At 51.6% G+C, this 13,682-nt stretch overlaps 1 protein-coding gene across 2 annotated transcripts; it reads right to left on the bottom strand.

The window, feature by feature from the left end:
- Positions 1-778: 778 nt before the first annotated feature.
- Positions 779-5,091, bottom strand: KCNS1 (potassium voltage-gated channel modifier subfamily S member 1). 2 transcript variants are annotated; one of them, XM_059897519.1, is made up of 3 exons: positions 5,011-5,091; positions 3,508-4,545; positions 779-1,249 (listed from the first exon to the last, which is right to left on the bottom strand). In XM_059897519.1, the coding sequence occupies exons 1-3, from the start codon at positions 5,089-5,091 to the stop codon at positions 779-781; spliced, it is 1,590 nt and encodes a 529-aa protein (XP_059753502.1). The 2 variants fall into 2 exon arrangements, with proteins under 2 accessions (XP_059753502.1, XP_059753504.1); XM_059897521.1 differs by having other exon boundaries at positions 3,508-4,535; positions 5,016-5,091.
- Between the last annotated feature and the right edge of the window lie 8,591 nt (positions 5,092-13,682).

Here is a 13,682-nt window from a genome sequence, read left to right as displayed (position 1 = left end):
CCCTGGGAGGAAGCTTCAGGACTATTGTTTAGCAAGTCTTGCCCATCCACTAAGGGGGCAGCCTCCTAGTCCTTCCTTAAAGACCTCATCTTTGAAAGCTGACTCCTGTTGGAAGCTCCTGGAAAAGAACCACCGCTGAGGTCCAGGAGCCTACATCTGAATCCCCCATCTGGTCCTTTCCCTAGCTCTAACAGAAGGTTCTAACCCTATGAACCAACTCTGGGGGTTCCCCCCATGTAGGGGGTTCCCCCTACAACCACATGCAAATTTTGTGAGGGCAGAAGAAAGACCAGCGGAAGGAACATTGCCTTGGCAGACCAACGAGCTGGGATTCCAACCTTGGCTCTACTAGTTCTAGTTGTGCGCCATCTGGGCAAGTCATTGTGCCTCTCTGAGCCTGTTTCCTCATCTGTGAAATGGGGACGATTCTCATCCTCCAACACAGGGCCAATGTGACATGGCTAAGAGACAGAAGGTGCTCAGGAATTGCTAGCATCCTTCTGACTTTCCCTCTTTGGCTCATGCCGGCATCGTGGGTGGCTCGGAGGTTCGTTTAGAAAGGTCTCTGGGTTGCTCCCCAGACTCACAGAATCTAGGGTAGCGCTACGCTGCCCTGCGCCTTTGGAGGAAAGGACCCGGCCTCCAGGTATCACTTCTGAAGCCAGAGTGAGTGATACTGAGAGGTCATGCCACCAGGAAGAACTTAAGCAGGGGAGGAATCTCTGCTCTGTTTCAGCTCACTGCAGGGGTGTGGGAAGGGGGGCATGGAGCCCTGGTTTTAATAAAGCTGAGAGTTTGGAGGCCCATTAGTGGCCTGGGCCTCCAGGTCTTCAGATCTTCCCTCCTGCGAGGTCTCTCGGGAGGTCTCCAGAGACGCCTCCGACACTCCGTCAACGCTGCTCAGCAAGTCCTCAAACTCCCAGTGGTCACTGTTGCGCACGGCAGCCTCCAGGGCCTTCTGGCATCGGTAGAAGTGGGAGAACTTGTTGAAGATGATGGTGATGGGGAGCGCCACCACCAGGATGCCCCCGAGGATGCAGCCCGACGCTGCCAGCTTGCCAGCCGCTGTCACCGGCACCACATCCCCATAGCCCACGGTGGTCATGCTCACCGTGCCCCACCACCAGCAGGCCGGGATGGTGTCAAAGCCCACATCCTCCTCCTTCTCGGCTGTGTAGGCCACGCAGGAGAACACAGACACACCCACGGCCAGGTACAGCAGCAAGATGCCCACCTCACGGTAGCTGTGCTGGAAGAGAATGCAGGAAGTCAGAGTTGGTGAACTTACAGACCCGGTATTGGGCATATGGGGAAACTGAGGCCCAGAGAGCAGAAGGGGCAGGTCCAAAGTCACGGAGCAAAGTGGAGCTGGTGCCAACACCCAGGTGCCCTGCCTGCACACTAAGATCGTTCAACTACAGTAGCCAGCACATCGCCCTGAGATTGAACACAGGCCTGATTTCTGTTGTCCAAAGTGCCTGCCTGCTAAACCATGGCTGTTTCTTCTAATGCAGGGGCCACTGGTGGCGCCAGCCTGTTAATGGAAAGCTGGTGATTTTTACACTGTTGCAGAACCAAGAGAGAACCACAGTTTATATTCCACAGTGTAAAGAGTTGGTTTCATGTCCTTCTGACTGGTCTATCCCATTTCTGATAAGTACACAAATATTTTCTGCCTCTCAAGGAAGCTAAGAGGATATATAAGTGCCCTGGACCACCCATTGAATGCACTTGCCTATGGGTATGTATATTTGTTCTGCCCCCAAGGCCAAGCCTTATGGCACTGATTCTCGAATAGTGCAGTTCTGTCCCCCAAGGGACACGTGGCACTGTCTAGAGACATTTTTGGTCGTCACAGCTGGGAGAGGCGTGCTACTGGCATCTAGTGGGTAGAGGCCAGAGATGCTGCTAATCACCCTACAATGCACAGGACAGCACCCCGCAACCCAAAAAGAATTATCTGGCCCCAAATGTCAATAGTGCTGAGGCTGAGAACCCCTAGTCTGGAACAGGGCCTCCCAAACTATAAGGTGCAGAGAAATCATGTAGGGGGAACTAACTGAGTAGGTCTGGGGTAGGGCCACAGATTTTGCAAACTCCCAGGTAATTAGAAAACTGCTGCTGGCCAGGGGCCTGGCTTTGAGTAGCAAGGCTCTCATCCAAAGTCTCACACCCGTGCCTTGGACGCTGCAGCTTTGATCAGCACTCTTCTCCTTCCTTGCAGAAAAAGCTAGCAGCATCAGGCCCTGGCTTCCTGCATGGTGGAGGCAAGGCAGAGTTCTGGGGCGGACTGTCCCTGGAGAAATGCTCAGTTCAGGCGTCTAGCTAATGGAATTCCCTCTACCTGCCCTAGCAGTCTGCCCAGGTCACCCTGCCTGCACCCAGCATCCTGGCTGCCCTGCCGTGAGAGCATGCAAAAGGCTTTCCTAAGCCACGGGTGGAAGGGGTCTTTCAGCACCTTTTAGGGATTCTTAACAGGGTTGCATGGAGCTTTAGGAGAAAGAGGTGCTAGGGTCAGGACCAGGTGGATTCTTCTCTGGGCTGTACCACTTATTTGCAGAGGAACCTCTGACAAGTCCTGCCACCTCTTGGAACCTCAGTTTCCACATCTGCAAAGTAGTCACGAAAATACTTGCCCCTGTTTAAACCTCTCACAGGATCCCCTATTCCCACGGGAAAAAGTCCAAAATTGTGGGCCAAGAGTTCACGACCCTTCAGTACCCTGCCCCACTCACCTCTCCAACCTCTTCAGTGGGCACACCCTTCCCTCCATGTCCCCCTCCCAGCATCATCCTTTTCCCTCTCCAGGCCTTCTTCCAAGCTGTTCACATTTCCTCCCTCCCAAAACCAGGCTAATTTCACCCCCTTGAGGGTAAGCTTGCCAGGGCAGTGATTCACCCCCAGCGCAGGCCCCGACACAGGGCGGGTGCTCAATAAATTGCAACCAGGCTTTAAAAAGCCAACCCTCCAACCTCAGCTTCTTCATCTACGGGAAGGGAATAAATAATAGCATCTTCCTGAGGAAGCTGTCCTGAGGATGAAATCGATAATGGATATGAAACTGGCACAGAGTTAGCAGTCAGTAAGTGTTAGTTCTGGGGCTATTGCTAGACTCAGCCTATGACGGGTGACCTATGATACCCGTGCTCCCTGATAATATCAGCACGAAGGCTCCGCAGAGAAGCCAGTGAGCATCCTGCTTGGCATATTTTTGTGATGTTTGACAGATAGATCCAAAGTAACCTTTGTCTTGTTTTTGTTATTGTTTGTTTGTTTTGGTTTGGTTTTGGAAAGAAAGACAAGCAAAGCTCTGCCTCGCTTTTCCGTTTCTCTCCTGGGAAACAGATAACAGAAAGACCTTTCTTACAGGGCTATTGGGAAGGTAGGACTGGACGTGAAATGCACACCTGGTGTCTAGTCCCGTGTGCCTGGACACCACAGGCTTGGAAGTTCCCCTGCTAACCTGCCCCATGGTTACACCCGCCTCCACGAAACCCCTAACCTTACCTTGAGCGTTGCACCCAGCGAGCGCAGCCCAGTGGAGTGGCGCGCCAACTTGAGCACGCGGAAGATGCGCATGAGACGGAACACCTGCACCACCTTGCCCAGGTCGCCCAGCTCCTCGCCACCCGCTCCGACCCGGTCTCGGAGTGCCACGCCGGCCAGTAGCGTGAGATAGAAGGGCAGCACAGACACGATGTCGATGAGGTTGAGCGGGTGGCAGAAGAAGTTGCGCGTGCTGGGCGCTAGCAGGAGGCGCGACGACACCTCGAAGCTGAACCAGGCGATGCAGAAGTACTCGAGGTGCCGCAGCACCGGGTCGTCGCGCAAACCTTCCACCCTGCGGCCCGCAGCCACCGCGGCCACGGCGGCCGCTGCCTCGCGGGCCTGGTACTCGGGCAGGCTGTGGATGCACATGGCGGCGATGGAGGCGAGCACCACGCCGATGGAGACGCAGCTGAAGAGCTTGCTGGGCAGCGAGTAGCCCGGGTTCTCCATGGTGAGCCAGAGGCGGCGGCGCAGGCGGCCGCAGCGCACCGCCCCGTAGCGCGCCAGCTCTCGCTGCACGTCAGAGATCTCTTCGGGGCACGGGTCCACGCTGCTCAGCGTGTCGCTGTCCTCGTCCCAGACGCGCGGTCGTGCCACGCGCCGCTCCAGGTAGCGCGCGCGGCAGCACGTGGCCAGCGCGCTCTCGCCCAGGCCCCAGTAGTCGGCCTCCTGGCCGAAGGCGAAGACGCACTGCTCGTCGAGCACGTGCAGGCGGCCGGTGCGGTAGAAGTGCAGCAGGCTCAGGAAGAAGCCCGGGTGCCGGTCGAAGTAGAACTCGCGCGCCGCCGCGTCGTAGTCGTCGCACAGGCATCGCGCCTGCTCCTCCGACGCCGCGGCCTGCAGGCGGCCCAGCCGCGTGCCCGGGAAGCGCGCCAGGGCGCGGGCGCTCAGCCGCCGCCGCACGCCGCCCACGTTCACGCGCAGCGCCTCGTCGCTTCGCCGCCAGGGGACCCGGGCTCCGGGCCCCGGGGACTCGCTCACCATGGCTGCCGCGCGCTGACCCTGCGGACAGGGGAGGGGCACGCTGAAGGGGGCGTTCCCGGACCACCTCCCTTCCACGAAGACCGGATCTAAATCCCCTCCCTGCTCCATCCCCAGCCACGGGTGTTGGAGGCTCTACGTGAAGCGTCTGGTACGCCGTAGGCACACAGTGTCAAGTGCCCTCTGGACTCAAGAGTCAAGCTTGGGCTTGAATATCCCTCACTCCCCCACTGGGGTCCTTGGCCAAATCACTGAGAACTGCCCCCACCCCTTCATTTTCATAAAGTGGATGCTGAGATGTCCCTTGGAGGATTATGAAAGCTATCGAATGGCAGGATGTCCTGGCACCGAGTGGCTGCTCATTCAGGACGTCTCCTTGCCCAAACTTGGATTCTCGCATACCAGAGGCTTCCTATGGGCTCTTGCTCAAGCCAGCACTCTGAAGCTCAGCTTCCTCCTCTACACAGCGGGATAGTAAGCATTACTATCTAGGGTCGTTGAGAGAATCAGTTTAGACCAGAAGTTCTTAAGGTGTGTTCCCTGGACTACCAGCTTCACCATCACCTGGAATTTGTCGGGGACGCAGCGTACTCTCAGCCTGCTCTGGACTTGCTGAATCAGAAAGTCAGGGGATGCGGTCCAGCAGTCTGTGTTTCAACAAGCTTGGAGGGTGATTCTGATGCGTGGTCAAGATTGAGAGCCATTCGCTTAGACTATTTAAAGCATCTGTAGAGTCAGTCTGATTGAAGTTTGGCACTCTTGTGTGACCATAAGCAAGTCATGTCACCTCTCTGAACTTCTGTCAAATGGAGCTAAAAATATCCATCTCCAAGTGTGGTTAGAAAGATTAAATGACCTTTAGCAGGCCTGGCTCCCAGAAGGGGTGTAGTAAATCATCGACCTGTTTGTCTCCTGGAGTCAGGCAAACCTGGGTTTATAGCCACCCTTGATGCATCTGGAGCCTTGAGGAAGATGCTTTCCTCCAGGTCCCATTTTCTGGCATGATGCGCAATTCACAATGCGGACAATAGCACCGGCTCCCAAGGAAGGCTGGAGGATTAAGGTAGGTTATGGAAGTGCTCGGCCTTAGTGGATGCTCAGGAAATGTTACATCTTTCCACTGCTTACTGTCTCCAAGTTCTGCTGGAATTGAGGACTAGTGACTCACCTCCTGACCCTCAGAAATCTCATCTGTGCTGTGGGTTCAGTAATGCCTGCTTCCCTTGGGTGGACGGGGGACTGAGTATGTATCAAGCAGCTGGCCCAGTGCCTGGCAGGGAGCGGGCAGGGTGCCCTTCACTTACCCTGGGCTTGGTGTTTAAGGGGGTCGGGGTTTCGTCCTTAGCTCTGTCACTTGTGTGACCTCTGACCAGTCTCCTCCAGCTCTGGGTTTTAGCTCCCTTATCTATAGAATGGGGATAGCAGCACTTCTGGTGAAGGGTTATTGTGAGTATGTGTGCAAAGCCCCTGGAACACAATAGGTGCTCAATAACTGTCAACCCCTTGCACGTCCCTCATCAGACATAGGTTCAGATTCTGAGTCTGCCACTTACTAACTGTTGACCTTGAGCAGAATCATGCCCCTCTCTGAACTTCAGTTTCCTCATCTGTAAACTGGGGAACATCATACTTTCCATAAGAAGTTTTGAGGATTAAATGAGGTAAATTGTTTATCGGCAGCACAGTCCCTGGCACATAATTTGTGCACAATAAATACATATGTGATGCAGCGCCACGCCTTCCCCCCCTGCTTGGACTTGGTGTCAAAAGATGAGTTTCTAATCTAGTTCCATCAACCATTAGGTGCAGGACTGTGGGCAAATCGCTTTCTCTTTTTTTCTGGAACTCACCTCCCTGCTCTATGAAATGGGATGATTAATTTAACAAACCTTCCCTGCCTAGAATCTGAGGATCAGTAAGAAAGATTAAGTGATTTGCTCAAATTACCCTGCTAGCCCATGGCACAGTTGAGGTTGGAAACTAGGCTTTTTGATTCAAGACTCTCTCCACACATTTATTCTGAGCACCTACTACGTGCTGGTCATTTCGCTGGGCTCCAGATACACTTCGCGGGTTTAATCCCTCCACCAACCCTGACAGGGAGGTTTTCGAATCCCACTGTGTTGATGAGCAGACAGGACAGCCCAAGCCCGGCCAGCCCCACATTGCTCCCTCCTGGGTTAGGGGTGGGGGGGTCTCATAGCAGGGACACGGGCACCGGGACCCAGGGCAGCCTGGCCTTGCATTCTCGCAGCCCCCGCCCCTTCCCCGGACCGTGCCTCCCTCCCCCAGGGAGGTCCCGTACCTGTCGCGGGCCCTGTAGGGCGTCCGCCAGCCGCGTGGTCCCGGAAGGTGCCGAGGCTGGAGAGCCGCTGGCCGCGCCCGACGTCTCTGCCCAGAGGTCCCGCTGACCCCTCCTTCCCCGTCTTCCTCCGTCCCGGTGGCTGAGGCCGCATTGATCGCTGCCCGGGGAGGGAGGGAGGCCGCGGGCTGTCGGAGGCGGGGGTTTCTATTCCTGACTCAGATGGGGAGAGGGGGGATGTCTGGAGATGGGGCCCAGCCAGGACATCCCCCCACAAGTCAGGGGCCAGGAGATGAGGGGTAATTTAAGGGGCGCGGGTCCCTCTAGAGAGGGATTTTGGCCGGAGCTTCTCTGACAAAGGAACAACAACAGCAGCAGCAGTAATAATAGCTTCCTTTAATTGAGTCCTTAGTATGGGCCAGGCACCAGGCTTCAGGTGACTTACCTAAGTTATTCCTGACACAAACGACATGGACAGGGTCTTCTGTTACCCATTTCACAGACAAGCCCCAGTCATTAGCTCAGGGTACTTAGCTAGGAGTTGTGGACCTGGGATTGGAACTCACATCTTCCAAGATTTCCGCAGGGAAATCTTGAAACAGATCAAGCCTGAAACAGATCATTTTGTGCCTGAAACAGATCATTTTGCCCCTGAAGTTCAGTGTCATCACCTGCCCACAAATTCCTGATTCGTGGTGCCGGGGGTAAGAGAGAACTGTGCCAAAGAGTTTTGTCAAGGTTGTGTAACCCACAAGCATTTATTAAGCACCTACTGTGTGCCTGGTTGGGGAGAGGGTCCTGAAGATTAGGACCTGGATACAGGAAAGGATTCCTACTTTACAAATATGGTTAATAATAATGATTTATCTATTGAGCTCTTACCTTGGGCCCAGTATTCTACAAACCTCATCTCTTAAACTGCAAATATATCTGTGGCGTAGGTGCTAGTATTGATATTATTCCAATCTCACAGATAAGAAATGTAAGGCTTTGAGAGGTGAGGTGACTTGCTCAAGGTCATATGGTTGACTTCTGAGTCCTCTAGGCCAACATTGTCCAATAGATGTAATGTAAGCCACATATAGAATTTAAAATTTTCTTATAGTGACATTTAAAAACAGTAAAAAGAAACGGGTGACGTTAGTCTTAATAATGTAATTTATTTAACCAAAATATTATAATTTCAACATGGAATCAGTAAATAAATTATTAACGAGATATTTTACATATTCATTTTGGTGCTAAGTCTTCAAAATCCAGGGTATTAGTTTTTTTTCTTTTTAAATAAATTTATTTATTTTATTTATTTATTTTTGGCTGCATTGGGTCCTCGCCGCCACGCGTGGGCCCCCCTCCAGCTGCGGCGAGCGGGGTCCACTCCCTGTTGCGGTATGCGAGCCTCTCACTGCGGTGGCCCCTCCCGTTGCGGAGCACGGGCCCTAGGCACACAGGCTTCAGTAGTTGCAGCGCACGGGCTCAGTAGTTGTGGCTCACGGGCTCTAGAGCACAGGCTCATTAGCCGCAGCACACGGGCCCAGCCGCTCCATGGCATGTGGGACCCTCCCGGACCAGAGCTTGAACCCGTGTCCCCTGCATTGGCAGGCGGATTCTTAACCACTGCACTACCAGGGAAACCCCAGGGTATTAGTTTTTTATTGCTGTGTAACAGATTACCACAAACTTAGCAATTTAAGGCAATACAAAATTTATCATCTCATAGTTTCTGTGGGTCAAAAGTCTGGGTATGGCATGGCTAGATTCTCTACTCAGGGTCTTACTAGGTTGAAGGTAAGTTGTCAGCCAGGGTGGTGGTTCTCATCTGGGGTGTGGGCTTCTCTTCCAGCTCACAGATTGTTGGCAGAATTCGTTTCCCTGTGGTTGTAGAACTGACCTCCCTCTTTCCCTGCTTGCTGTCTGCTGCAGATCACTCTCAGCTCCTAAAGGCTGCCTGCTGTTCCTGGCCACGTGGGCCCACAGGCAGTCCCAACGTGGAGGTTTAAATTCTCCTAGGCAAACCGGAGGGCTGTGTGAGCAGCCAGAGAAAATGCTCTGCTTTTAAAGGACTCCCCTGCTTAGGCCAGGCCCACCCAGGACAGTCTCCCTTTTACCTGCTCTCAAAGAGGAGGAGAGTATACAGGGGTAAGGGTCACTGGGAATCATCTTAGAATTCTGCCTACTACATTCACCGACGGTAAATCCCAATTTGGGTTAATCACATTTCACGTGCACAGTAGCCACTTGTGACTAGTGACTACCATATTGGACGGTGCATCTCTGGGCTGTGCCACTTCAGTTCTTCCCTCAAAATAAGAGATTATGCCTACAGCCCGTGCTCTGCAACAAGAGAAGCCACCGGCTTTGTGACCACCTAGAGGGGTGGGATGGGGAGGGTGGGAGGGAGGGAGATGCAAGAGGGAAGAGAAATGGGAACATATTGTATATGTATAACTGATTCACTTTGTTATAAAGCAGAAGCTAACACACCATTGTAAGGCAATTATACTTCAATAAAGATGTTTAAAAAAAAAAAAAAAAAAGAGAAGCCACCGCAATGAGAAGCCCACGCACCGCAACGAAGAGTAGCCCACGCTCTCCGCAACTAGAGAAAGCCCGCGCGCAGCAACAAAGATCCAACACAGCCAAAACTAAATAAAAATTTTAAAAAAAAGAGGTTAGAGCAGGAAGATGCTCTTGTCTGATTCCCTCATTTTACCAGTGAGGAAACAGAGACCTCCTAGGGAGGAAACAAGTTTTTAAAATTTTAATTTACTTTAATAAATTGAAGTACAATGTTCTTATAGTAAAGTGCATGAATCTTAAGTTACAGCTGAATGATTTTTTTTTTTACATATCTATGCATCTGTGTGACAGCCACCCAGGTCAAAATAGAGAATGCCACCAGCACCCCGGTAACCTGGGGGTGGGCAAATATATCTAACTGGGGACATTGCTATTGGTGTCATACTTGGTGAATTCCTACTAAAACTCAAGGTCTTGGCTTGGCTCCCCCTCCTTCAGGAAGTCTTCGCTGGTCTCCAGGCTGAGTTAGGTCCCTCCTGGCCTCCCGTGGTCCCCTGGATTCCTCCAGTCTGATGCATAACATAAACTCTGTAGCTAGGGCTCTGTCTCAGTCTCCAGTGTGGGAGCTCTGTGAAGGCCCAGGCTCGAGTCTGCACTAAGTGGTGAGCAAACATTTCGTGGATGAGGGAGGGAGGAAAGCGAGATTGGAGTTTGAAGGCCCAGGCTCCTGGACACAGGTGTCCAGCCTCCCACCGCATTTTCCAGAAGGGCAGTGGAGACAAGCAGTGGAGATGGAGCTGGATGGGCTGGAATTTGGTAGCTGAGGACAGAACTGACACTGCAGAGACCAAAGCACAGACCTTATGGAACAGTAGTAAGTTAGCCAGGAAGCTAAGCAGGTGACTCTAGAATGGCCTGTGTAGTTGCTGCCACCTGTAGCCAGGGAAGCCGTGACCTGTGATCTGCCGCCTGCAGCTGTTCCAGGCAACTAGCTCAGAACTCAAAGCCTCAGGACATGGGGCCCTTGGCAGCCAAATCCTAACTGGCTCATGTGGGAATCTCTTCCTCCTGATGCCTTTCAGGAAAGGAACCCAGGGCAATGAACTGCACACCCTCAGACTCAGGCTCTAGGTACCTAGAATTAAGGCTGGTCACTCATGCTTCTTGGGTCTTGGGTCTTGTGATCCGCAGTTTTCAGATGTGGAAACTGAGTCTTTAGAGCTAGAAGGAATTTTCAAATTCCTTCTTTTCAATAATTACAGAATGTAATTATTGTGGTCAATAAGGTTGTAAGCTTTGGCATCAGACTCCTCGGGGTTGAATCCCGGCTCTACTAGTTATAAGCTGTACAACCTTGGCCAGATTAAGCTCTTTGTGCCTCAGTTTCCTCATACATGACGTGGGCAAAAATGATAAAGCCTACATAGTAAAGCTGTGAGCACTTAATGAGATTTTACAGGTAAAGTAATGAAAATGACACCTGGTACAGGGTAAGTGCACTGTGATTTTAACTGTGGCTGATTTTATCAGTATCTGAGGATGAACATGATATGGTTTAGTTCTGGCTGTTTCACCTCTTAGCTCAATGCTCCGCTCCTTCATTGTCAAATGGGAATAATGATACCCACCTGTCTCGGGCTTATTGGGTGGATGAAATGATCTTTTAAAGTGTGAAGCAGGGCTTCCCTGGTGGCGCAGTGGTTGAGAATCTGCCTGCCAATGCAGGGGACACGGGTTCGAGCCCTGGTCTGGGAAGATCCCACATGCCGCGGAGCAACTGGGCCCGTGAGCCACAATTACTGAGCCTGTGCGTCTGGAGCCTGTGCTCTGCAACAAGAGAGGCCGCGATAATGAGAGGCCCGCGCACCGCGATGAAGAGTGGCCCCCACTTGCCACAACTAGAGAAAGCCCTCGCACAGAAACGAAGACCCAGCACAGCCAAAAATAAATTAATTAATTAATTTAAAAAATAAAATAAAGTGTGAAGCATACAGTGAGCGTTCACTAAAGAATAATAATCATTATCTGAATTAGACAAGCTCTTAGTGTGATAAATCTGTAAGGAACAACCCCCAAATCTCACTGACGTCCTATCACAAACACTTATTTCCCTCTCACAAGTTTGAAGATTGGCTGGGACACCTCAAATTCAGGCCTGCCCCTCCCCACCAGGTGTCTTTCATCTGAGACCAGTGGCTTCTAGGCAAGTTCTTCTCATGGCAGAGGGTGGAAGCTCCAAGAAGCCTGGTGCCTTGCCTTGAAACTGGCACACTGTCACCTGCACCCACGTCCCATTAGCCAAAGCAAGTTCCAGGGCCAAGCCCCAAATCACTAGGCAGGGGATGTATACTTTCCTCCACAAAAGCCAGGGTCAGGTTGGGGAGGGAAGGGGAGACTATGGGCAAAGAATACAATGTACCATATTCTCTGAGTTAACCACATGAGTTTATAGATGGGCAAACTGAGGCCCAGAAAGAGGAAGGGAAATACCCAAGCTCACAGGCAGTCAGTGACTCCCTGAATGTTCTCCATCTTCTCCCCTCCCAGGCCTCACCTTGTATCCATATAATTAGCATTTGCTGCTTTTGAGTCATCAGTTCAGCCATTTGAATCCTGTGAGAAGGACTGTGGCAGTGAAGAAGTAGAATCCTTGCATCTTCCAACAGGGCCAACAGAAAGCCAGAGCAGTGACTCACCTGTGATGACACCGCAAGGGCAAAGGAACAAGGGGAGAAGACCCAGGATCCCCAACTTCATCCCCAGATTCCATCAGGACACAAATGGAGACCCAGCAGATAAAGCAGGGAGGAATCTGCCTGCCTCCTTTCCCACCCCAAAGTGAGTCCTGGGGAAGAGGGAGAGTCAGAAATCCAGCTCCCTGGGTCCAGGAATGTCCCTTGGGGTGGCTGTCATTCCCTCATGGACAGCCCCACTCATTAAGTCCTGACCATGACCAGGCCCCCAAGAAACAGAGGCCAATGAGGTATCGTCCAGTGATGGAGACAGACCCACCCATAAATAGTGACATCCCAACTGTTCAGGCAACATTTCCCCAAATATGGAGCGATTCGAAATGATCTTAGGGTGTGCCTGGATGCAACATCATACAACACTGACTCTTGGATTGAGAAAGTTCTTTTCAATCCTTCCAATTACACCAGGAAAGAACTCTCAGATAAGAAGCCTGTGTCTTTAACATCTCTTTAACCCTCATTAATCTTCCTTTATTACAACAGAGACAGAGAGTAGGCTTCAGGCTCACATCCTGGCAGGTGGCAGTATCTAGCCAGAATTTAATACTATTATTTAATATCTTTTAATCTGACATGATTTACTTTAATGGAATTTGCTGTTTTCATTGCATCTGCTTTTTTCTAAATTGCCAAGTTACACATTTAAAAAATATTTTATTTATTCATTTGGTTGCACCGGGTCTTAGTTGTGGCAGCTGGGCTCCTTATTTGTGGCATGCAAACTCTTAGTTGCGGCATGCATGTGGGATCTAGTTCCTTGACCAGGGATCGAGCCCAGGCCCACTGCATTGGGAGCTCAGAGTCTTAACCACTGCACCACCAGTGAAGTCCCTTTTCCATCTGCTTTTACAAGTACATTCTATTTGTGACAGGTGATCCTGCTTATCCCATATAGAGTAGTGATATCCAGTGTTTCTCTTGAAATAAATTTATTTTTATACAGAAGTACAGGCAATAGGAGTACAGGCAATACACAAAATATCGTCATGCTATTTTGCAGGTATGGCGAACATTGTGAAAAGGGTATGTGAATAGATTGCTGTTTGGAAAATTCTTCTAGAACAGTGTTTATCAGAAGGTTGGAATTGCCGCTGGCAGAGAGTGTTATCTGGTGGCTGGGTCCCAGGCCCCCCATCATCATATCTTCCTGCAGGGAATCCCATCCTGAGTTTCAGAGCTATGGATCCTAAATCAGAATTAGCCTGAGGAGAGAGAAGGAAAGGGTTAACCCCCTCCCATAATAAAGCTCTGGGTTCTGGACTTGATCCCCCATCCAGACCCCATCAGCCCAGACACTAAGGCCGGACTCCCCACCCTCCTTCACAAAGGCAAACTGAAGCTCAGAGCGTTTAGGGTTGTGGTCCAGGTGATGCAGCAATTTCAGTAAGAGAACAAGGGTCCCTGGTTCCTCTGTCATCCTAACAGGACCCCTCCCACCCCATTCACTTCCCCAATTCCGTCCACAGGAGGTCCAGGCTTCTGGGTAGGTTCCTGCTAAGCTTGTTGAACTGGAGGGATCTCTTAGGGCTGGGGCTCAGAGAGGGAAAGAACTCGCCCCGGGCACACACAGCCATACC

The sequence above is a fragment of the Balaenoptera ricei genome, chromosome 15 (assembly GCF_028023285.1).
Source record: "Balaenoptera ricei isolate mBalRic1 chromosome 15, mBalRic1.hap2, whole genome shotgun sequence".
Classification (NCBI taxonomy): domain Eukaryota; kingdom Metazoa; phylum Chordata; class Mammalia; order Artiodactyla; family Balaenopteridae; genus Balaenoptera; species Balaenoptera ricei.
The sequence above is the reverse complement of the archived record's forward strand: the minus strand, read 5'-3'. Positions and strand labels throughout refer to the sequence as shown.

Bases quoted from the DNA above. Each gene is read 5' to 3' on its own strand.
- KCNS1 (XM_059897519.1), bottom strand. From the start codon at position 5,091: ATGGTGAAGCTGGTAGTCCAGGGAACACACCTTAAGAACTTCTGGTCT. The intron at 4,546-5,010 runs GCTTACTATCCC...CCGCAGGGTCAG, and splicing joins CAACGACCCTAGATAGTAAT to CGCGCGGCAGCCATGGTGAG. The intron at 1,250-3,507 runs GTAAGGTTAGGG...ATTCTCTTCCAG, and splicing joins CGCTGGGTGCAACGCTCAAG to CACAGCTACCGTGAGGTGGG.